General features: G+C 39.1%; 1 protein-coding gene across 1 annotated transcript in view; it reads left to right on the top strand.

Annotated features, from left to right (window-relative positions):
• The window catches only part of LOC119721887 (rho guanine nucleotide exchange factor 3-like), a 49678-nt gene that overhangs the window by 826 nt on the left and 23246 nt on the right, over positions 1-25606 (top strand). Inside the window, exons 2-5 of the mRNA XM_038191830.1 lie at positions 216-282; positions 2385-2447; positions 3817-3882; positions 4634-4711. Of these exons, the coding sequence (XP_038047758.1) occupies positions 216-282; positions 2385-2447; positions 3817-3882; positions 4634-4711 (274 nt within the window). The remainder of the gene's footprint in view (positions 1-215; positions 283-2384; positions 2448-3816; positions 3883-4633; positions 4712-25606) is intronic.

The raw sequence follows: 25606 nt of genomic DNA, 5'->3' as shown, positions 1-25606 counted from the left end.
TCCTTGTCACAAACACCTTGTTTGAGGTTGCCATTTTGATTTCAGGAAAGCAGACTTGTGCATAGCTCTGGCTACACTGTTTCCTGGCAAGCATCGGACAGACCAATCACAGGGCGCTTTGATTGCTCACCAAGTTATTACCCAAAAATGCCATCCAAAGTGTCATGTACATGTATAACCAATTAAATTCTGATTTGCTTTTACATTACGCACAGAAACAGTCCTGAGAAAAGTGAAGAAGGAACATTTGTGAAGCCAAAGTCTAGTGGAACCCTACTGCGGGTAAGCGTACTGGAATCAACCAGACTGACAAACTTGTATGTGCTTGATTTTTATGGTGTGCTGGTACTGTTCTATATTTTCCAAGTGAAAAAAAACTAACTGTTTGGTTCAAAACCAGACTGGGACCTAGCCCCATAAATCTGGCCAATTTACTGGACTACCTCTGTAAATAAAGGCCACACTTCCACCATGTACAAAAACATGTCGAACTTTGTCAAATTTGGATTTGCACATTTAGGCTTAGTTTGTAGTTTATTTTTGCTTTAGAAGCATACTCACCCTCTTTATAAGCTAATCAGAAAGTGCTGCCTTTTTCAGAAATCTAATTTTCGTGAAATTTCATGTTGAAATTTTGATACGCAAACCTGTGCAAGCAAATCTGGAAATTTCACGAAAAACAGACATCTGAAAAAGGCAGCACTTTCTGATTAGCCTATAAAGAGGATGAGTATGCTTCTAAGACAAAAATAAACTACAAACTAAGCCTAAATGTGAACATCAAAATTTGACAAAGATCAACATGTTTTTGTACATGGTGGAAGTGTGGCCTTTATTTACGGAGGTAGTCCAGTAAATTGGCCACATTTATGGGGCTAACTGGGACCATGAGTGCAGAAAAACAAGCAAACCAAATTCAGGTCAACTTCACTCACTCTTATTCTGAAGCAGACAAACTTCTCTGAAATTTGCATGAGGCAAGGACAAGGTCCTCAGTATTTCACCAGCCAGGTTTGAAGTTTCAATTCAATTTTTAAAGGAGACTCTTCTCCAATATTTTGCACATAAAAGTGTAGCCAAGTCATTTCAATGTGAAGCCTAAGACTAGACTGGTACATGTCCAACTGTTTGAAAATACTGACCTCTTCAGTAGTCTGGTGGCAGAGTATGGAGAAATAGAGACCGGTACCAGATGTCTTTTTGACACAGTTGATTGATGCAGTACTGAAGCGGTGTTGGACTGGTTGTTTCAAGTGCCAGTCTATTTTCTTGTATTGCATGTTTTCAATACCTTAAGTTTTGGGACTCTCATGCACAGTATTGAGAGTCCCAAATTTTCGGTCTTGGGAAAACCACCTCAAAAAGGGCGAAAAAAGAGTTAAAAAGCTTTGGGCATGGGCAGGGATCCCCAAATATTTGTTTTAGTGTGGGACACGAATGGCAAGTTTTGGGAAACCAGATTTAAAGGGAAAATACAACATTTGCAAACATCAAAAAATAAAACTACCAAATCATTTTGAAATACCTTGCTGGACTGTTAGTGAATGACAGTGTAAAGCATCCTGTAAAATCATGGCACCTGGTATACTTTCATTTTCAAGAAAAGTGGTATTTTTGTATCAATTTCCAACGCTGATCGGCCGATCAGCGTTGGAAAAAAACTGGCTTTTTTTCAAATACTGGCCCCAGTTGACCATCGCACTTGTTTGCAATCGATTACACACCTATGAACGGGTACAAGCCAGCTAGACTGGTTCCCTGACCTTACAATTCCCCAATATATGTAAACTGCTCTGTTTCTTCTTAAATGGAGTCAGGGAACCAGACTACAGGAAAATGAATGTTTTTCTTGGTTTTTATAGCATTTCCGAACCCAAAACCTCAAAAAAGTCAGTGTAACTATATTTGCTATATATTTCCAACCCCCCAATTCCATCCATTTCTGAAAATTACAGCAAAAGCAAATGATGTATATTCCCTTTAAGGAGACATACATGTATCTAAAAAAAAAAATTGAAAAGTTGCGTAATCGTAATAATTGTAAACAAGTGTTCGGATCGATGCAAAGCACCCCAGCTGTGCTTGTTGAATGAGTCATCAATATGGGCATCATTAAAGGGTAAGGGTCATCATTATCTGGAGATAAAGTTTTGAGATTGAGACATACATGTACATGTATATCATAAAAATCCAAATGAAAGACACTCGACCCTTCAGGCTGTTGTAAATACCTGAAGTACATCAAGTGTAATTACTTATTTACATGTGACAGGTACGTGTAAGTGTTTTGGTTGAATGAGTTCAAAGATCATTGTGGGACTGAAATGTGAGTCAAGTGAACCAGTCTGTTCATCTGATAAAATGTCTTGTTTGTTTCTTGCTAGAATTTAAGGAAAAGAAAGAAAGGAGTAGACGAGAGCATGCGATTCAGCACCATGGGAAGCAAGGTAAATTAATGGAATGTGTTCATGAATACACCAACAGTGGATAAACAAAACTACAAAGTGTGCTTGCAATTTGAAAAGGCGTAAAATTGTACAATTCCTTCTCTTCACAATGTGTATTTCTCACATGCGGAAAAAAAAAATTGCACATTGAATTGCAGACATCCCGTTCCACAAAGGGAAGTGTAGTGGAATAGAACATTCAGTCTGTCACCAAATGAAATTACTCTGTCAGTGAATGAAATTATTCTTTCCATTGCACGAATGTGAAACATTCCTTATTTGTTTTAAACAATTCCTGAATAACTTCTTGCCATCTGATTGGTATCTTGCAAACTGGTATACACATATTGAGTGGATCAGCGTGGAATGGGAGGAATATTATCGCAAGGTACATGTAGAATCTGGACTTTTCCATGCCGAGTGAACTGGAAAAGTCCAGATTTTACCGAGCGATAATATTCCTCCCATTTCACAATTTAAAGCCACTCAATATTTGTTTTATATAACTGACATATAGATCCTTGTCATTTGATATATTTGAACTTTTATTTCAATACAAAATTGGTAAAAACGTATTTCTCTCTTCCAAACCACCCCTTCATGAATATGTTTGAACCCAACGCTGTAGCGCTGGCTCTTTGGAACAATACGCGCTATGTGCAACGCTGAATGCGCACACCAGCATGCATTTGCACACAAATACCGCGTCATGGAACAAGACTGATCCTAACTGTTCAATAGTACCGGTATTTCCCATTGAGCCCCAGCGTGAATGGCAGTAATAACGAATGACACGTGATGTGAGTTCCACCAATCAAATGACAAGGATCTGTATGTCAGTTACATGTATATAATAAGAAATATACAACATCTTAGTCATCAGAGCTTTGTTACAATGTATAGCGCCACCAATAGTGTGACCGTGCAATGGAAGTTCTATTTACCGCAGAATGAAACTTCTAGTTTTGTGTTGCAGCTGGGACGTGGGTAGGGATGAATAATTCAATGAAAGTGATCATAGAACCACCAATCAGACAGGGTTTATTCAGATGTTGTATAAAATTATATATTTCTGGTAATGAAAGTAAAGATTCCCCAAAATCGCCCTGGCACTGTAGCTTGCAAGTCTGATTAAACTTGTAGAGAGATCAGACAAAGAAATTATAGTTTTAGACGTGGGGAGGAAAACCCCAGAAGATCATTCTGGGGAAAATCCAGGCAATTGAGATTGAAGGTGAGGAAAGAACCACTGCACCAACCCGACCTGTGCCAAAAATGACCTGAGGAACTTTGTGTTCTTCCTTCAAAATGTGTCTGTCTTTAATTCTTGATTTATATAAGCATGTTATCTTGTATTTGTGTCATACAGAAAAAGCGAAAAATGGATGAAGCTGATCTGGATAACATCAGTGTCAATAGTCTGGATTTCAGCAAGGTAATGGATGCCACTTTATGCGGTGCCAGTATTTTGTTAGTCTGAGCATCACCCAACACCCATAACCAACATTTGATGTACATGTATATGTGAGCAATGCCAATTTTATGCGACCCTGCGGGCCCGACAATCAGAGTCGACTTTAGAAATTGTGATGTCATTTCAATCAGAAATGTGGACTGAGCTGTTGATTGGTGAATTTGGCTACCATGTTTTGGAATTCAACGGGTTACCGAAGACTTGCTAGAAGCGCCCGCTGAATGGTCAGAATGTTGCATAATTGTGTTGCATAATTAAAACGCCAAATCTGCTACACCGAATCTGCTCACATAAAATGCTGAATCTGCTCATCGTAGACCCTTGCTTTGCAAGGGATATTCCATAGACTGGTCTTCTGTTGACAGTCCAGCTAAGGTTACTGACAGACTACATGTTGGCAAAAAAATGTAGCGTCAAATGTAAACAAATGGGTTTTCCCAACATAAGGGCATCCTTTTTATTTTCTTATCTCCGACGGAGCCTGTTTTGGGCTGTGGTTTAAAGATCCAAGGAAAAAATGATTCCGGACCCAAGAAATTTGTTTTAATATTTTTTTTTCAACCAACTGACGCTACTTCAGAGCCAAAAAAATATGAGAACCATTGACATGTGGATTTTCTGTGACCCAGATTTTTAAAGTAAGCCAAGCAAACAATTGAAAACAAGAACGGACGGCAAATGTAAAGTAACTGAATGTTGTTTTCATATTCAGAGGGGTAGACGCAGTTCTAAGACCAGTGACGTTGCTGATGGAGATGGAGACAATATTAGTATACAGAGCTACACAGCGGTGAGTATGTTTAAACTTTTTCTCAGTAAACTCTTAGTTTTGAGAAACTTTGATCCCAATGCACAGTTTAATCAGTGTGATATGATACATTTCACAATATTGAGGTGACAATATGATAAACATTGCGAAAGTATGTATGTATCGTGATCTGTTTCAACTTAAGTATGTCAGTTGTTCGACATATAAACTAGCGGTAGTGGTTGGATTAAAATCAATTTTGTAAAATTCGGTTTGAATTCCACTATTTGGTTTGGATTTTGGGAACCGGATATTCAAAACCAACCTTAAAAAAAATTAGGTCTTCCATTTTGTGTGACTTTGGCTAAAGAAAACAACTGGCACATCCCCTGATGTGCTCCACGGTCTCTGATTGTAACTGCATACACTCACTAGCGGTCTTCTCGGTTCATGAATAGCCGGCCCATTTGTCAGATCAGAGACTTCCCACCCATTTTTTTTTTACATTACAGCTCTTAAAGGCCCAGTGGTCATTCAATCCTACAAACTATCCCCAATCCACCTATGTTCATAGCCTATTGCCTGTGTAGTCACTTGGGGGTTACTTGCTGCACATGCGCAGTGTGAGACATCCACTAGTCTTCGCATGTTGGCGACATTTTACCAACATATGCTGGCGCTAAGGTGGCATAAATGTCAATTTTTTTCTCCTATATGAGTTTTCCCAATGTTATACCCTGCAGATATACCCAAAATAAGTTTCCAAAAAACTTTATCAATAGCAACTTCCATAGCATAGTGCAGAGGGACCAACTATCAACAAAAATGGTGGAAAACAAAACTGTGTGAGCGCTAAATTTCATTTTCATTGCAAAGTTTTTTTTCATGTTAGTTTACGATTATGTCACTTTTGCCACCATTGTACAATAATATTGGCGATTATGTAAGATGTCCTAAACTATACACAATCACTATTATTGTGTAAATAAAGAGAAACAACAAGTGTAATAATGACAACAAGTGTAATAACAACAACAATAATAATTGTGCGACCGCCATTTTCTGACAGTCGTTGACATGACAATATGGTAGTTCAACTAAAGTGGTTCGCACTTCAACTTCAGTGCCTATGTGCTAGGTACGTCACGAACCAACCACTAGCTAACCACTGGTCCTTGCTCGAACTTGCTGCTAGTCAGCACATGAATACTGCCCTCTATTTTCTTGCAAATGAAATACCACTATAAAGTTGGGTCTAGTCTGAAGTTGTAGTGAGCCCTCTGTTGTCAGTAATACATAAAGTTGCTTCTGATAGGCTGATAGCCATCAATGATTTGCACAGCAGCTGCAGCACTCACAGTTAACAAAACCTCACGTTTCACACTTTGTGTTGATTAAAACATAATATGTTCTAAATCCGCAGAAAGTGTGAAACACTGCTTTTGAACACTAAGAAACTGTTTTGCTCTATTAAGGTAAAACAAATACTACATCATCAACACAAATTGATTTGAATTTGATGATGTAATATTTGTTTTACCTTAAATTAATAGAGCAAAACAGTTTCTTAGTGTTCATAAGCAGTGTCAAACCCCCTTTTCATTATAAAAATCGTAACATAAATCTCACTAATGAAGTATTCATAAGGGGGAAGGCTGGCAAAACTCCCCAATATTTCCTTATACAATTTAAACAATTCAATCACAACATACCGGTATTAAAGCTGTCAGAGCTCTACCGGTACCTGCATCAAAGGAAGAAATTGACAGCAATTTATTTCAATATATTGCCAAATCGCATTCATTTTTACATTTTTACCATTAAAAAAAACACTTTACAAACATGATGTACATAAAAGTATGTACAAAGTTTATTTATTTTAAGAATAAACAAGGTTTCCACACTGTTTTGAAATGCTTAATTAGGTTTGTATTAAAACTGTGTAAACAATAGAAAACTGATGAAGAACTGCAGAACGGCATATCAAATGAAGATCATGGAAGTTGAAACATGGCCCCTAGAGGCAAAAGCATTGTGGCATTGTGGCACATTGTATTGTAAATTGTTCCAATTTTCCAAGAATATTCAAAGATCATGTCCCTGACAACATACTGGCTATAAAAAATGTTTAAGTTCCCCAAATATTTGGCCTGGAAAACACCTTCCTTCCCTTTTCAGCAGAGAAATATTCCCAGACCTTTGAAGTTTGTTTTTATGTAGGCATGACCTCAAATTATTAAATTATGGTACCAGCCCTTTATAATTTACATGATGTAGGTACATTGTAGGTTGGAGGTTATTTTACACTAGGCAGTTAAAGGTCAAATAAACTCACATTTTTGTCGTTCCAGTATTGCAGTATTGCAGCAAGGTCCAATCAAACTACATAGAGAATAAATTGGGATTATTAATTGCATCCAGTTGGACTGTGTATGTGATTTGTCTGATTCACTCAGCAGAAATGCCCCACGAACATAAAGGCCAAGGTTGCATATGCCTACATGTATGTGAATGCAGATGAACATAGCTGTCACTTATTATCAGATAGCTGTCAACATTAATCATCAGCATGCGTACCATGCTGCTCATACTTAAAGGGCCAATTGGGCTACAAGTAACACGCATTTTAAACAAAATATTAATTGGAAAGAGCATCTAAAAGTAGGATATACACGTCCACACAACCATCCTTTAAGAATTGGACGTTGTTCTTGCGAGAACAAATTCGGGGTCAAAATTTGGACTCTCAAAAATCGAGCTGTTGGGTGCTACTGCTTATTGCGAATCCTGCCGCACATGTTTCACCAGTGCATTGCATTCTGCGGACGTGTGCGAAACAACTGTTTTGTATTGGTGCTGTGACTAGTATTATGTGTCACACACAACGTGTACATTGAATGGGCACGGCTGGGATATGTACATAAAAGTATGCCAGAAAATTTCTCCTGTGTCAAAAGTAAACAGGATTATTTGTCTTTTCTCACGAACAGTGCCACATTAGGTACATGTAAGTTTCCTTTCAACCAGAACTTTGAAATAGGATGAGTAAACAATCTAAAATATAAAAAAAATCAGTGATTTCTGGACGATGTGCCCCTTTAAAGTTGTTCTCCCTGTGCTAATTTCAAATTTTGCCACAGTGAAAAAAATAGAATTTGTCTGACAGTTTTTGTGTGCGTGTTTTTTGTACCCTATGGCACAAAAGCATTCCAACCTAAAAGCATGGTTTTGGTTTGTCGAAAACATCTAAAAACAAAATCTGGCTTTTTCCTTTTGTGTACATAAAACATACAAATTGAAAAAGTTTCTTGGAAAAAAACCGAATTGAATTAGGCATGTATGCATTCACGGGTAATTGTGGATCCAGGTACCCGAACTCCACACTGGTTGGTTTTAAATCATTTCAAATAACTTTTTGGCAGCAACCATGTTCTCCAAAAACAAATTCAATGACAGTCATTGAAATATTGGTATTTGAAGTGCCTTATGCATATTTAAATTTATATATAGAACATAGCAGATGCAGCTTTCAGACTGAATGATTGGCAAACAGTAGTGAGCCGGGGTGGTGATAAGCGAACATGTGCTTGACTACACATGCTACAGTATGATCAGCTGAGATCTGTAATAAAGGAAACGTTGAAAGACAATAATCCCATCAATGCTAGACAGTCGCATCTTGTTTTTGTTGTCCAATAGGTCAATCGGCACTGCACTATCACAGCCGTAGTAATAGGAAAGATCAGTGTTTTGACTACTTTAAAGTAACTACTTTGAGTCTGGATGGGCGATACCGGTAATTACCCAAGGGTAATAATCGCCCATCCAGACTCAAATCGGTCTTAAACAGAGTGTTTAATAAGCCTTTTCGGAGTTCCAACTGCGAATTCATATTAACCTGTGACAACGCGCATTGTTTGTCTCAAATGGCCTTTGACATCATCGCGCCACTGACTTTACAAAAAGGCTGTTTGTGCATTGTGGGTACTGTCAAAGGGCATTGGAGACAAACAATGTGCGTTGTCACAGGTTATGAATGCGCGCAGTTGGAACTCCGAAAAGGCTTATTCCGACCAAAGACATTTATTACCATTCATAAATACCTTTTCGGTCCAAAAATAAAAAAAATGTCAAAAACTAGATGTTGCCAACCATTTTAATCAACAATTTTACATCATGTTTTACGAAACACCCCTCTGACTATAATATGGAATGCCCCTCCACAACTCGTTACCTTATAGGGACATTGGCGTGCGCGTCGCGCATACTGCGCGATGTCGCGCAAAACGCAGCTGGGCTGGTGAAGTGTGAATTTCGGACCATGAAATACTTATTCACTGGTAGTACATTGCACATGCATACGGGAGGAATTTGAACGTTCAACCAATAAAACGTTAAAAGGCACCGGATTTCATAGGAGTCCAAATTTCATGTAACACTGGAAAAGCGTTTAAGACCAGCTAGCCATGTCTTTATCATCCGTTTAAGACCAGCCACGTGACGGGCTCTCGACTAATAGGAATGCGTAAACTGTCTTAGGTATTTATGAATATTATTTAGTTCATTTTGCTATTTACAATGTAGTAGTTGCACACAAATTTGTGATTTAAGTTTATGAAGCTCATTAAAACACACACACACACACCCCATATTAAATCATAACTCATGAAGTTGTCACAGCTAAATCAGTTTTTTCCCTTAAAAACCTCCTCGATTGAATCCAAAACTGTGCAGTAATCCATGGCACATTTCTTCGGTATTAAACTTGAGTGGATAATCGGGTCAAGCTCCAAGTAATTACCAGTGACTAGGTTGCACAGACTGAATATCATCAAAATATTCCCAAGCCAGGGGCCTGTTTGCTAGGTTTTGTGTGCTTAGTCGCGTAGGCCTATTCCTATCATGCGGTTCTTTTTTTTGTATCACCTCGCCAAATGACAGTGACTTTGATTTCACATGTTCCTGGACAGAAGTTTATATTCATATGTCAACAGTGAGGATTGTGAAAAGTAATCAGAATGTCTAAAGGCAGTATCGTCCTTCATATCTACTGATTGATATTCATGATATTGCCGACTCAGAATTCTGCTATGATACCAATCTAAAAATACATTTCTTAAGTGGGCTTGGGTGTTTTGTAAGCTGGGTTGTTGCTCATAATATATGTACCTAACCGAATTTTGTTTAAAAGTCCATTAATTTCTTACATCAAAACATTAATCCTTTTTCATACATAAGCCAGCAATTATGTTAATTTAATTATTTCGAGAACCAGGAATTTTGTTGTTCATGTGTAGGCCTATAATTAAATTGTATAAGTCGGATATTATTTAAACTATAGTGCGTCAGAAACCTTTTCATAACTGATTCTACAGCGGTTATCCTCCTTACGCGTTAAAATTAGCTTTGTAAATTGTTACTGCTGCGAAAATATCAAATTAACGAAAAGAGAGTGCACTGATTTTGAGACGATATGCAAATTAATGCACGTAATCATGAGATAATAAGACAACCATTAGACCGATCTTAAGTTCAGATGAGTTCAGTGGCATTGCTAATGAATTTAGGACGTGTTGAATGCATCTAAGTTTGGTGACATGGATCCTAGGACGAGTCACGAGGTAGGACGAGTTGCAAATTGGGACAAGACGCGAGTTAGGACGAGTCACAAGTTGGGACAAGACGTGAGTTAGGACTAGTCGCGATTGGGACAAGACGCGAATTAGGACGAGTCGCAAGTTGGGACAAGACGTGAGTTAGGACGAGTCGCGAATTGGGACTGGAGGCGAGTTAGGACGAGTCGCAAGTTGGGACAAGACGTGAGTTGGGACAAGACGCGAGTTGGGACAAGACGCGAGTTACATGTAGGACGAGTCGCGAGTTAGGACGAGTTGCAAGTTGGGACAAGACGCAAGTTAGGACGATTCGCGATTGGGACAAGACGCGAGTTAGGACGAGTCATGAGTTAAAACTCGAGTCCCAAAAATAAAAGCACAACTTTGTGCGAAAAGTATTTGCAATGACTTACGGTGCAAAATTTATGCTCACTTCGATTTGCGAATAGCAGTCATGTACAAATACGTGCCACTGACTCCCACCTCATGGTTCTAGAACGCACAAAATACTATCCAGGAACCAGACTTTTAAACACATTTTCTAATTTGGTGTTTCATCATTGGCTTTGGGCAATTTCTTTTAAAGCTCTTGGATTCAAATGCTGGCTAAACTTATGGCCTCTTTTTATGAATTTTGGTATATAGTGTTCAAATATTCGTGACTCGAGCTAAATATTTGACTCGACTCGACTCGACCTTTTGACCTAATGACTCGACTCGACTCGAGTCACTTCTTTAAAATGACTCGACTCGACTCGAGTCACTTCTTTAAAATGACTCGACTCGACTCGAGTCACTTCTTTAAAATGACTCGACTAGACTTGAGTCACAAAAATCAGTGACTCGTTACAACTCTGGCTGTAAGATTTATAACAAATGGGCTCTTCCAATAGTTTCAGGGTTAATATCGGTAGAGTACCAATCAAGCTGCACTGTTCATATTTCTGTATAGGCCTAATCCATATTCGTTTCTGTGGGGGTGTTCACTCTATCCTTTCCCACTCCCACACCCCACCAAAATGTAAACTAAATTGCAAATTTTTCATATCCTTGGAACCTGATCAGCATGAAAATCAGACACTCTAAATGTAAATTTTCAAAAAGGCATTGAAAATAAGTTTCAGATTTATAAATACATGTACAAAATATACATGTACATGTACCGGTAGGTATGAACTTAGGATTGAATACATGTTTCGTAAGTCAGACTTTGGTTCAATCAGATCTGTGGCAAGGCATCTGTGGCTTGCTGTGTTTCAATCACAAAACCGGTTAACAGTATGTTGCATTTAGCTAACTTTTTCAAAATCTGTAGAAAACTCTGTACACTTTAAAATTTCAGTTTTAGATTTAACAATAGGCCTTTTACCACTACAACACCCATCCCCAGTGCGAACTCGCCCCAGGGCCGCCCGGGGACACCACAGGGTGACTTTTGATTTTTCACCCTCGAGTTCAACCCCGCACCGTTTCAGACTCGTTTCGCGCAAACCGTGTTTATCTCGCCCCGGGGCGAGTTCGCCCCAGGGATTCGCACATACTTATGAAAAATGCTGGGCTTTTCATTGCAGAATTGATTAAAAAAAAAAATCAAATATGCGACACAAAACTTGCCTCATTTAATCATGGAGTCGAATGCACATTGAGTCCTGGCCCTATTTTTACACGTGCTTCGATCATCGTGCGTGCTACCGACCGTTAAACATGACGTCGTCATAAAACTGATAATCCACCAAGTAAGAACGGAGCTTTGTAAAAGCATCCACATATTATTTAAGCATCTAGTTAAATTTGACATGTTCCATTTTAGTTTTTTATTTTATTGCATTGTATCGTTGAAACTCTGATGCATTTCCTCACTGTACGCAAGCATGAATTTCCTAGTTCCGGCGCCGGAAAACAATATCACTACGCGTGCGAAGATGTTGTATACTCTGAACGTACCCGTGTACGTGCGTACGTGTACGTATTGCATGAATTTTGCGCGATGTTCGTTCGTAGTCGATCTCCTCCGATGCAGGCTAGGAATGAGGCTGAATATATTTCACTATAATTACTTACTGTTACTCATCCAATATTATTAAATACATTAGAACAGAAAGGAATAAAACCCCGTGTGGATTATCATGTCAAAATATCAGGTAAATTTCCCTACGTTTTTATTGGATTTTTTACAACTTTAGGTCCAGTATGATTACGATCGATCGAGCCGTTGGTTGTTGAATGGTACGGTTGGATTTGCTTCGGTTCACAATGTACCGTATTTTCAGATGAATTGTTGCAATTACATCAAACTTAGTCTTTTTCAACCCTCTGATGCTCGCCCCAGGGGCAAATTCACCCCTCCTCATTTCGCACTACAGTTTTGCCCCCTGGGGAAAGTGTCTCGCCCTGGGGATGAGATTTTCAGCCCTGGTTCCGAGCAGGGGTGAACTCGCCCCGGGGATGAGCGATCTCGGGAAAATTTCAAGTGAGAAACGTGGCTTATTTTACCCCCGCGTTGCCCCGGGGCCACCCCCGAGATTTGGTCTAGTGAGAAAAGGCCTAAATACTAGCTTGCAGAACTTGAATTAGACATTTTTATTATTACTGTACATGTACTACCAACTGAGCTGGCCAGCCCTACCCCGGTACATGTTCAATTGTTAGATGTCTCCCAAATTGGTCCATGTCTTCGTTTTCTAGCCACATGCATGTACCGGTACGGTACATACCGTACATGTACGTGTATTTGGACAAAAAGATTTGCGGCGCCTTTAACTCTTGTGTTCAAATCCTGTCCTCATCGCCAGTTTAATATTTGTGGGCTTAGGAACCAAGAATGAGACCACTCAAGAAGTTAGTGAACGTGTGCTACAGTACTTCTGTAATGTGCCATGACTATTGAACTATGCAGACTAGTCGAACGAGGGTGCTATTACAGATGCTACAGCGCTTCTGACTTCTGCTACATATATATATGTACCATCAGGCCCAGTAATATACCGTAACTGTACATATTGTTGTTATATGATTATTATTATTAATCATTTCTGGTAATGAAACCAAGGATTCCTCAAAAGTGCCCTAGGCACTGCAGCTCGCAAGCCTGAAGAAACCTGTGGAGAGAAGACAATGAGAAGAAGTTACAGTTTTAGAGGTGGGAAAATAAAGCCCAGAAGAATATTCTGGGGAAAACCCACGGATTCAGGCAGGGACTGATAACCCAATCCACACATTGGCCCAGGCGGGATTCAAACCCGGGTCACAGCAGCCAGTGGAAGGCGAGGAAAGTACCGCTACGCCAACCTGACTCCCCAATAAACATAACCATATTATTAATTGTAAATACATCTGTGTTCATACCGGTGTACAATTTGCAAACATATAGCCACTTTCTCACAGAGATTCTAAACCAATATAGACTTTGATTTAGCATATATGATATCAAACGTATATGGCAAACGAAAATCAGCCAAGCATCAGTGAGGAGCAATATATATATTACATGGCGTTTTGGCTGGCAAGCTGGCTTTGTCAAGCAAAATGCATAGTGCTAAACACATTCGTACTGTGCTTATAACTGTGGATTTGTCTTCCACCCACATGGTTAATTAAGTGAAAATGCACATAAATATCTCTAGGGACGATCACGTAACCAGCAACGGTACACGTGAATGTGATTCACGTGTACCTGTCGCTGATGTTAATCATCGCCAGAGATTAATGTCACGTGCATCGCATCAAAAACTCCTTAAAGAACAAGCAAAGACGGATCCACGTGCCAGATAAGTGTTTTGTTTACTTAAGGTCTCCGAATGGAGTGCTCTCCTAATTTTATTTGCCTTTCAAAATGCAGCGTTTGGAGGAGATGGCTATTTATCCTCAGTTGGATGCTGTGCATCCTGTTTGATGGAGCTTGAGGATATGATTATACTGATTGAGGCAACTCAGACGCTTTCAGTCACTGCTGATTGTAACTTTGAAAACAAGATCCCGACGCTTAGGCATTTTGCCTTCAGAACTTCAAACAACGTCAACGTAAATTGTCCAAACCGTGACCCTTACAAAAAGGAGGTCGAAATAGCGCCCTTAAGAGTCATCTTTCCAGTTGTGAAAGAATTATTGCGTGCAATGGGTAGATTTTTTTCCAATTGTTTTTGTTGAAGAAGCTTAACCCTTTGCCCTGCACTGTAGCGCCGGAAACCGCCCAAGCTGTCTTATGCTTTATTGATTTTTCAGTGAATAAATACAATGTAATACAATGTTTTAGTAAGGGAATAAATGTGTGCTCCGGAGGTTTTTATCACTCGTTTAATACCGCTTAGAGTCTGGGTGCTGATAATTACCCGAGCCGGAGGCGAGGGTAATTATCAGCACCCAGACTCTAAGCGGTATTAAACGAGTGATAAATACCGACCGAGCACATATTTATTCCCATTCATAAATGCCTTATCCGTAAAAAAATTTCAAATAATTCGTTCAAAAAATCCCGATTTTGTTCAACAAGTTCACTTCATGCTTTTTGAAACATCCCTCTAGCAAAATAATGGAGTGTTCAGCTGGTGAGTAAGATGTAAACAACCCTTTTATGGAGATTGACGCGCGCGTAACATGTTCTGCGTGATGTCACGCAGAACGCACCTGGGGCGTTGCGTTTTGAGTTTAGAACTATAAAATTCTGACTCGCTTGTAGTGTTGCGCATGCCTACGTGAGGATTGTGAACGTTCAACCAATGAAACGGAAAGAGGAACTGGATTTTTAGGAGTCCACATTTTATTGTGACACTGGAAAAGTGTTTAAGACCAGCTATCCATGTCTTTATCATCCGTTTAATACCGGCCACGTGACGGGCTCTCGACCAATAGGAATAGCTAAACTGTCTGAGGTATTTATGAATAATGGGTTAAACTGGTCTTTAAACCGGTCGCTACCGAGTGTATTTAAACCTACTTAAAGGGAAAATACAACATTTGCAAACATCAAAAAATAAAACTACCAAATCATTTTGAAATACCTTGCTGGACTGTTAAATGACAGTGTAAAGCATCCTGTAAAATCATGGCACCTGGTATACTGTCATTTTCAAGAAAAGTGGTTATTTTTGTATCAATTTCCAACGCTGATCGGCTGACCAGCGTTGGAAAAAACTGGCTTTTTTTCAAATACTGGCCCCAATTGACCATCGCACTTGTTTGCAATCGATTACAGACCTATGAACGGGTACAAGCCAGTTAGACTGGTTCCCTGACCTTACAATTCCCCAATATATGTAAACTGTTCTGTTTCTTCTTAAATGGAGTCAGGGAACCAGACTACAGGAAAATGATTGTTTTTCTTGGTTTTTATAGCATTTTCGAACCCAAAACCTCCAAAAAGTCAGTGTAACTATATTTGCTATATATTTCCAACCCCCCAATTCCATCCATTTCTGAAATTTACAGCAAAAGCAAATGATGTATATTCCCTTTAACACCCTCCAAGAATTCTTCATTAATGCTTGAACAAAGGCCTTTGTACATCTTCAATAATCATTGTTGAATTTGTAAATATGGAAAATTGAAGTTTGTTTATTTATGAGAACAGAACAATGACGTCACATCATTGTTATTATTTAGCGAGTATCATTTACAACATTTAAAAGAACGATAGTCGTCAAGCTGCCACAGTAGCCTAATGGTTAATGAGATAAGCTATCCATGGAAAGGCCACTGGTTAGAATCCTGCTGTGGCCATTTTTCCAGCGACAAAGAGAACGAAACATAGTGTCTTGCTGTGATTCTGTGAATTTTCTGAATTATTTAAACATAAGTGGCTTTGCCAGGCTACGCCATTCGTCAGATGCTGAATGGCGTGCTGTGCTCTATTTATGCAAAATGATGGCGAGAAAAAACAATACTGTGATGTCACAGGAGGGTGTTAAATGGTACATATATTGTGTTTCTTTGTTCACAGTCTGTTACAATGCTGTCTAAATCACAGTTAACCACCTATTGTTATGTTGCTTTGCTGGCAGCAAGCTGTAATCTGAAACCTGCATTGGTGTCTTTGTCTCTGTGGTTTGACTGAATGAATGCATCCCTCTGTTATCCCTCCAACCCTTTGTTAATAGGGTCAGGTCACTGCATACCTCTCAACCAGTCACTGCAGCCCAATCCTTTGGTTTTTTTTGGTTTTAATCACATTTGTAAGATGATAGGATCAAGCTGTGTATGGCCAGGCTTGCATGTGCATGGTTGAGATTGTACCCAGCATGTGACGAGCTCACTAGACTGTGAGGCCAGAGCAGCTGGTAGTGTGGCACTGTAGCTGGGCTCACTGTATTCCGCTAGGGATTGTCCTTGGACCTGCAGACTGCGGTTTCAGTTTAAGTTCTAGTACAGTTCTAAGTTGGAGCTCAGCTGATTTGGTGATTGCAGCAGCGTAGCCCTGTCGGGAGGTGGATGTGAAGACGGCTTGCAATGCAATAGCTGAATCTGGGAGTGGAACTGAGGGAGAACTGAATAAGTCTTGTGCTTTTTGCAAAGCCACTAACCAACTTAAGCTTGTATGGAATATCTGTGATGACTGATGATACCAATAATTTGAAACCAGCAAAATGACTGTTGCCTGAATTCAGAAGAAATGTAACTTGAACAAAAGCTGAAGATTTTGGTGGAATTACTTATTACAGATCTTGACCAAGTTGATACTCAGTCATTTAGGATTGCTAAATTCTCTGGTACAGTCGAGAGGGCATTTGCTGTGACTTTCATTCACTCACTAGTGTCAGCACGTTGAATATGCAGGCAGTACTGTAAGGAGCATCATTTTCTGGAGACTCTTACTCTTAGGCAAGCTCTCTTGATAATGAATCAAGATATCTCCTTCACCATGCTGAGGGACCTGACCATTCAGCTGGCTCAGGTGTATGGATTGTGTGCTGCAGACATCATCAAGCAAGAACACTTCAATAAGGTCTGGTAATTAATGTATTGTATACCTTTATATTAATAATCCCTAACGACCCAAATAATATCGCGTATTTCAGAAATGGGCTGGATCTTTTGATAAGGCCAAGAGAGGGAAAGTGTGCAGTAATTTTCGTCAAGGCTCCTCCCAGTCCCCCCCCCCCCCCCCGCCCCCATTTTAATGACCCTTCTCTCAGAGGATGCATTCTTTTCTTTGGAATTTAGATTTTGAGAACAGTACACCATCTTAATGAGGCCAATTGTGTTGTTGTTGTGAACATTGCCCTCACCCAACCGACCCAAAAATCAGGAAATCTCCAGTCACATTTTCTTTTTTGCCCTTTTTTTTTTAGTGGAAAATTAAATTGACTTTAACCTTACTTGTTACTGTTTCTTTGTAATGTCATACCGGTAGTTTTGCATTTCGTTACAAACGTGTATACTTACATGAAGTATACGGTTTGAATTTACCGTATTTTGTACGTGGATGGACATGTAGAAGTCTAGTCTTTAGCCTCATTTTGAAGTCACTTGACTTTCCTCTCATGTGCAAGCCACCGCCAAATATTGAAGAAAAGTCTCCTTTAACAATTGAATTGACTTGAGTCTTCAAACTTGGTTGGTGAAATACTGAGGACCTTTTCTTTGCCCAATGAAAGTTTTGGAGAAATTTGCTTTCTAAAGAGTAAGTAAAATTGGCCTGATCTTCTTTTGCATTATTTTGAGCACTTAAGGTCCAGTCTGGTACAACACCGCCCCCCCCCCCCCCCCCCGAAAAAAAAAATGCCCAACTGACCGACCCTCCTTGAGTCCTGATACATGTATTTTTTATGTGAGGGCAACACAACAATTTATTTGTTGGCCTAATGTTAAGACCAAGAATTTGATACGGTATCGGTACTTGTGAAACTTTCGTTGGCGGCATGATTTTAGCAACAGTAGACAGATGGCTTCAGGCCAAACATTGTAAAGATATTTTGGACGGTACTTACACTGTAGGCCTACCCCATTTTGGTCAGCTACCGGTATTGGCAGAGTGTTATTTTATAATTACATGAAATATGGATTACGTACATTATTATTTTGGCTAGTCTTGATTGTTTTGGGAGGGGGTTGGAGGACTAGTCCATGCATGCTGCAGCTACATGTATTGATGATGTTGAATAGGCTGGGCAGGATTAACATGTACTTGAAAATAAATGCGCACCATTTCTAATGACCCTATTGATGATTTGCATACGTAGAGGACTTTCTGTGGATGCGAGAACTTCCAATGCATTTCCATTAAAGACTGGATCAAAAAATTTCTGCATCTATGCAAGTTTAATTGTACACATGTGTCTAGATCGTCTAGAAAGTTCCGCGAATACATGTACATTTGTTAGCCATTTAAACAAACAAAAATCGGATGTTGATGTACAACAAAGAATTCTCTTTGAATTGAATGCATATATTATGTAGGGAGGTCTGAGAAAAAAAACGAGCATTTTTCCACTGTTGATTTTCCTTCTGTACATATGTGGTATGGTTACTGATTATAGTCCCTTCAGACTTGGACGTTTATGAATGCACACCTGATGTTGTACATCGATCCAGACTTACCGGTACTCGCCGTCAATTCTAGGAATGATGCCTGATTGAGTCAAATTACCACTTTATCAATTTCATTTACATGTAAATGTATACAACATTTGTTTTGCTGTAATTTTCAGAAGTCATTTGGGAGTTAGTATTTTATGGCAAATATTGTTACACCGAGCTGTTGAAAGTTTTGTGTTCATACTCATAGATGCCAAAAAAACAGAACATTTTTTCTTTCAGTTGTAGTCTGGTTCCCTGACTTCACCTCAGACGAAACAGAGCAATTTATAGACGTCGGGGAGTTGTCAGTTCAGGGAACCAGACTGGGTGGCTTGCACCAGTTCATGGATGTGTAGTCGATTGCAAACAAAATGTGGACTAGCTAAGTGTGGTAAATTGGGGGCAGTATTTGAAAAAATGTCAGTTTTGCCCAACGCTGGTCAGCTGTCCATGGTTGGAGATTGATGCGAAAATGCCACTTTTCTTGAAAATGGCAGCACACCAGGTGCCATGATTTCCCAGGGTGCTTAAGACTATTTTTCACTTATATAGTCAAGTAAGATATTTCATAGTTATGTTTGCAAATGTTGTATATGTATATTACCTTTAACATGGAGGAACAATTACTGTCTGTTCAACTACAGATTTTACCAGCTTGTATATAAAACTTAAATTAAATAGTTAACACCCGTTTCAACAAAACTTTCTTTGTTACCGTTCAAATCAACAAGGTCCAACAGACCTCACCACTGTCCCGCTGTGGTGTCCCTCTACAATCTAGGAACATTGTACATTTCTGGAAGTGTTGATGTTGTACAAACATTCATTGTACAGGGATTAGGATTTACACAATAAGGACACAACGTGCACCCAGGCAAACTTCTCACCATTTGTCTTTCCAGTGGTGGTGATGTTTGTTATCACAGCAAAGTGTTCCCTATATGATTGTGATCCCAGCTGTTAAGTGAAAATATAAACAAAGATAATCTGTGGTCATGGCTAATGAGAGAGGGAAAACGTGCAATAAAAAAAAAAAAATTAAGAAAACCCTTTCTTGAAAAGACCTTGCTGGGGAAAATGGAGAGCATGATGTTTGTTCTGCAGCTTGCTACTTGTTTGACTTCTCAGCGATTGAGAAAGCTGGACTGTCTGCACTTCAAGTTGGTGACTAATCAGAAGTGACAATGGATCCAAGAGAAACTTTCTCAGGGGATACGTGGTTGAAGTTCTCTGAATCCCATGGAAGCTGCCGCTGGGGCCAGTGGGAACAATTGGAATCGGTAAACAGAGCTGGGCAATGCAAGGCCTCAGTGTGGAGAGTTGACAATGGAGAGAGTGAAGAATGGGCCCTGTGTTCCCAGCGAGAGTTTGCAGCACTTTTCCAGGGGTTACTGTCAAGGTTCCCATCCTTAAGCAGTTCTCAAGAGGTTTGGTACTTTGGGATGTTAGTTAATAGTTTCCTTTTAAGGTAGGGTTGTTGGGATAAGCTTCAAGTCTGTGGGTCCAGTGTGGGAGAACCTTTGGTCCTTGGTACCCAGATCGAACCTTGTATTTCTGTTCATTTGGGACCGGAATACTGAAGGTTATTGTCATTTATTTTCAATGACAACAACATAGCATTCGTGTAGCCTCCTCTGTCCTTCCAAATGGGGTTTGTGTTACATTCATGCTGAATTCAACACTGGTGAAACTGACATGCCACTCATCAAACTGAAAGACGACCCCAATGAGGTTCCTAAGTGTGTAGACAGAGACTGGGAGAGTCTGACCGAGGTAGAAGGCATAATTGCATGAATATGTACCGGTACGTTTCTTTTAATTATTTATTTTAATAATTACATGTACTTCCTAGAGGCATTTTTGCTAGGATGCAAACTCAATTGTCAAAAATCCTCCAAATGCCTCGCTCCATGTAAAAATTGCATACAGCCTCAATCCTAAAAAATCATCCATATTTCTTGAATGTGGTCCTTGGAGGGGTGACCACTGCCTCAATCCTGCAAAATCCTCCGGCAATCGCTGTCATTATTTTGAGGCAGAGTCGGTAATATCCTGGAGCAGTGCAGAGGATTTCAAGTATAATCTAGGTCTAAATTTATGCCAGCTGAGCATAAACAACACAAGGTCTGGCCCAAGACCTTGACACAGTGCATCTTCCCAAATCAGTCACACATTTTTGCCATAATTATACATGTAGCCTCAATCCTGCAAAATCCTCCATTTTGCTAAGAGAATTTTGGAGGATTTTGGAAGGTTAGGGTTAATGGTTTATTTGTTACTTTGCTTTATCCAGTGTATGCCCAAACAGTTTAAAACTGGTTTCCATTGGGGCTTGCATTCATTGCAAATTATCAAATAATGTTAAATGTTATATTAAATATTTAAAGTAAAATTCACAAGGAAACAGTGCCTTGGTAAAACAGACTACAAACATTAATACATTTACTTAACGGTACATGTATTATGGATGTTCATTGTCAGAGATTGAAGCGTTGATTTAAACAGATGATATCAAATGGATTTGTAGTCATCAATAATATCTTAAAATGGTCAATTTTTAAAAAATTAGACTTCTTAAATGAAGATGAGCGAATGAGAAACCCCCGGAGCTTTGATTGCAGATCCTTGTCCTGTGGATTGAGCGGCTCTCTGTCCATTTTGAGGAATTGGTTCCATTCCTGGCCTTGATAATGTGTGTGGGGAGTTCTTGTCTGAGCCATTGGGTGTTGTGGTTGAATATTGATTGGTTTTACGCCAGTTTTGACACGGGTACGGGTAGAACTATTTGGATAGCCGGGAAACCGTCATATTACTTCATAGCAAATTCCATTGCAAACGTCACCAAGAAACTTCAGTTGTTGACGTCATGAAATTTGCTTCCCTTATTCTTTCGTACAAATGAACCAGCCTTAAAAGGAATGTACAACATTTGCTTTTGCTGCAATTTTTTAGAAATAAATGGATTTGGAGAATTAGTATGTAATAGAAAATATTGTTAAACTGACTTGTTTCACGTTTTGGGCTTGGAAAAACTGCTGGAAAAACCAAGAAAAGCTATCATGTTCTTGTAGTCTGGTTCCCTGACCCCACTTAAGATGAAACAGAGCAATTAATACACTTTGGGGCAGAGAATCAGTCTAGCAGGCTTGTATCCCTTCGTAGGTGTGTTATCAACTGCAAAGAAAAGTCAGAATAACTAAATATGAACAATTAGGAACAGTTGTTGAAAAAGGCCAGTTTTCTCCAACGCTGGTCGGCGTTGTAAAAACACAGTTTTTCTTGAAAAGAAAGTGTCAGCACACCAGGAGCCACGATTTTAAAGGATGGTTTAGACTGTCAATCCCTAACAATTCAGTAAGGTATTTCGTGATAATTTGATCGTTTCGTTTTTTGATGTTTGCAAATGTTGTATTTTCCCTTTAAGAGTTGTTCTTTTGTTAACTAAGATGTGTTGGATAATGTTTATGCCAGGTAGACGTCTATATTCCTGTCCAATTTTGGCATATGTTGAGTTTTGCTAATGGTGTATTTGTTAAATTCAACCAGGGAGAGATTTATGATGAATAGTGAATAGTGCGCACATAATAATAAATAATAATCTGCATGGTTTAAAAATGCCTTTAAAAGCACCTGGATTCCCTTTTTTCCCCTCCTTTAGACTGTCTGTCGCAGGCAGTCAGACTCTGCACAAATGACGTTAAAAGCCTTTCATCGGTAATTGCCATTAAAATACAATATATGCAGCTGCAGTCTTAGGCTCTGTGCCGCACAAACTCAGCACAAATGTCATTTAAAGCCATCATTCCAGTGACATTGCGTTAACCACAGATTTCATTTAGTTACTGTAATGATCATGTTGCATGTCATTGCCTCGTCGGTCATCCAAATGTAGTCAAGAAAAATAATGAGTGGATGATGGGTAAAGGTAGGTTGAAAGTACATGTCATTGCCCTCACCACAAACTCTGCTGAATCCAAAGAAAAGAAATAATCAGAACCTGAACAAAAGATATTTTGTCTTAGCCATGCTGCTGAGTTCTGTTTGAGGCCACGACACCAGGCGAGCCATTATTTTCGCTGGATTCAGCTGAAGAGTCAGTAAAATACGGACAGGGGGTTTAGAGTTAATCCAGCAATACGTACCATGGCGTCAACTGGACCCTTTTACTTGAGCCAAGGGTGCCTGGTTAATCCCCATTCAGGAACGTTTTGCACTTGATCGCAAGCGCCCAGGCATCCTTGGCTTACGGCTGATTGGTGGCAGGTCAGTTGTAAAGATTCAGGCCAACTTAAGTAGGAATGGCCTGAAATCACAGTGTTTGGTTTAGTTTGAAAGCTATAGTCCATCATTTGCAGCAATCCGAAAAAGTAACTGGCGTATTATTGTTGAAAAACATACTTGTTTGAAAGATAGTAAGGGGACTAAAACTCCCTGTTAAATGATTCTTTCTGGCAAGCTATCATTTTGAAGTAATCAACGAAAGAAGGCCTTTCCAACGGTGCGTCTTAAGACGCACCGTAGGAAAATTTAAATTAGTAGTTCGTTTTGTTATTCGGCGCAGCGCGCCCAAGCATTGGCAGGACGCACAGGCGCACGCGGTTGCTATACTTCGTCGGATCAGTGCGCGACATCGCGTATAGCTGCAATTCAAAACAATTCAAAACATGATTCAGCAACTTTTGATTTGAAATTGAGATCCTAGAATGCTGTTTTTCTCGGAATATACAGCTGAAGCTGAGCTGAAACTTCATCAGGTTAGTTGTTCAGTATCCTTCATTAGATTTTGAGCACTTTTGTTGCTTCAAACGAACAAAATGCACAAATTACAAATGATGGACTATATCTTTAAAAGATGCATTGTTTTTTTAAGTATTGCTTGTATTTGATTAATTGGGTAAAAGACAATGATACTTGTAAGTTAATGTCACAGAAACAATGAATTCAAACACTATTCCGTGCGTTCTACTTAGATTTAGTTGAGCAAAAGATTTGAGGATATTTTGAAGTAAATTAGGTAGGGATTTACAGTACATGTTATAGTGGAACCATGTAAAGGAATTTATCTCTTCTGTTCAGAGGAGTTGGTTCTGAAAGAAGAACAGGTTTAAGAATGATCTGTATAAGAATGATCCTTAAGAATGATCTTAAGAATGATATGTATGTACTCCGTCTGTCCTCAGGAGAATTTTTGCTGTGTTGCCACCTTTTTATTCCAATAATTTCGAGTGATAGAATGAATGGGTTAGAAAGCTGTTACAGGTCGTCCCTCAAAAAAACCAACAGTCGAAAACCAATAAATAAAGGTAGCAAGTGAGTTTTGGAATATTTTCAAATTACCTCTTAAAGTCAGATAACCAATCTACCATATAAACTTCATATCATTCAAATAGATGCATTGGAGCAAACACTGCTTCATCGAACTCAAGGGCTGAAAATCGTCTTGGGCCCTTTCCTTGAAAGTGAGAAAGCGCAGTTAAAGAAACACACATGAAATTTTGTTTTCCTTTGTTCAAGAGTAATGTGTGACTTATTCTATTAGCTTTGATCTGTAAACTTGATAAATAAAAAAAGTGGCCCTCGCCAGTGGTTTTTCAAGTCCCATATTGTGATTGCTGTATCTTTTGAACAAAACATCCTAATGAAACCGACTAAAAAGCATTTGGAAGACCAATCAATTAATGTACTTAGCAAAACATTGGACATGATTTTGAATACTTCCCCTACTTTTCTGAAAAACATGCCCTATTCCACTGTTTTTTGTGGGACAACCTGTCGAACATTGCTATACCGAAAATGTATGGTACAATGAAAGTACAGGCTATAATGAATATCCCATTAGCTTTCAATTAATGCACAATTATGGCAAGTGGTGGCCAAATATCCTTATCAACAAACAAGTAATAAGTACAAACAATATCCAGTCACCAAATTGTCTCAAACTTCTGTAATCAACGGGTACCTGCACTCCATATTTGTCAATATAACTTTCATCGGCACATTTCTCATCATGTAGGTTTGGTTGGAAGTTGCAAACATTCCTGTGTTTGCAAGCACGGGATAAATAGGTGGCCCCTAGCGTTTGATGACATGGACCGTCACTTTGTTATTGGCTGTTTCCTGCTACGTAGTTGCGGGGAGCTTAACTTATAATATTATTACTCAAAAGGAGCATGAAAGGATAAAAATACCCCCGACATCCTCTTGCTGTTAAAAAAAAAGGAAGAAATGTGTAAATAAGCCGAGGGCTGGAACTGAGTAGGTTACTGTCAGGAGTTATTTTAGAAGAGCAACCTGCATGGTACATGTACCACAGCTCTCTGTCAAAGTGTACCTGATGTCCTGCAGATGATGGAGTTACAGCTTCTTGAATGATTCCCAGTTTTGGGTGTTTGTTTTCTATGACAAACTGACAGAATCCATGGATCAATATGTTTTCGCTGGTCCTGGCTTTTCTCCTGGTAGGTGTATTACTCATTTATTTTATTCAACACAGAAACTTTTTTTTTTTAATTTGTTAAGTTTTTTCTTTCTTTTCATTTTCAGTAAAACATGTACTGTAACTCTGCATCTCGTTTGATCATGGAGCAAGGGTTTGATCATGTTTTCTATGGATGTGCAAAGTTTTTGTGAATTGTGAAATGTTCGTAATGCTGCCTCAACATTTTTTAGCTGTATTCTGACTGTAACTGCTATTAACATACATAACCGTTAGATTTCTCCTGTATTTTCTCACCCTTATAACGGTACAGTGTTGCTCATATATAATTAGATTTGACATAGTCCCTCCTGTGCCTGTTCAACGGTTGGCAAG

The sequence above is a fragment of the Patiria miniata genome, unplaced genomic scaffold (assembly GCF_015706575.1).
Source record: "Patiria miniata isolate m_02_andy unplaced genomic scaffold, ASM1570657v1 HiC_scaffold_14, whole genome shotgun sequence".
In the NCBI taxonomy this organism is placed as follows: domain Eukaryota; kingdom Metazoa; phylum Echinodermata; class Asteroidea; order Valvatida; family Asterinidae; genus Patiria; species Patiria miniata.
Note: the sequence above shows the minus strand (reverse complement) of the source record. Positions and strands in the feature narration are given on the sequence as shown.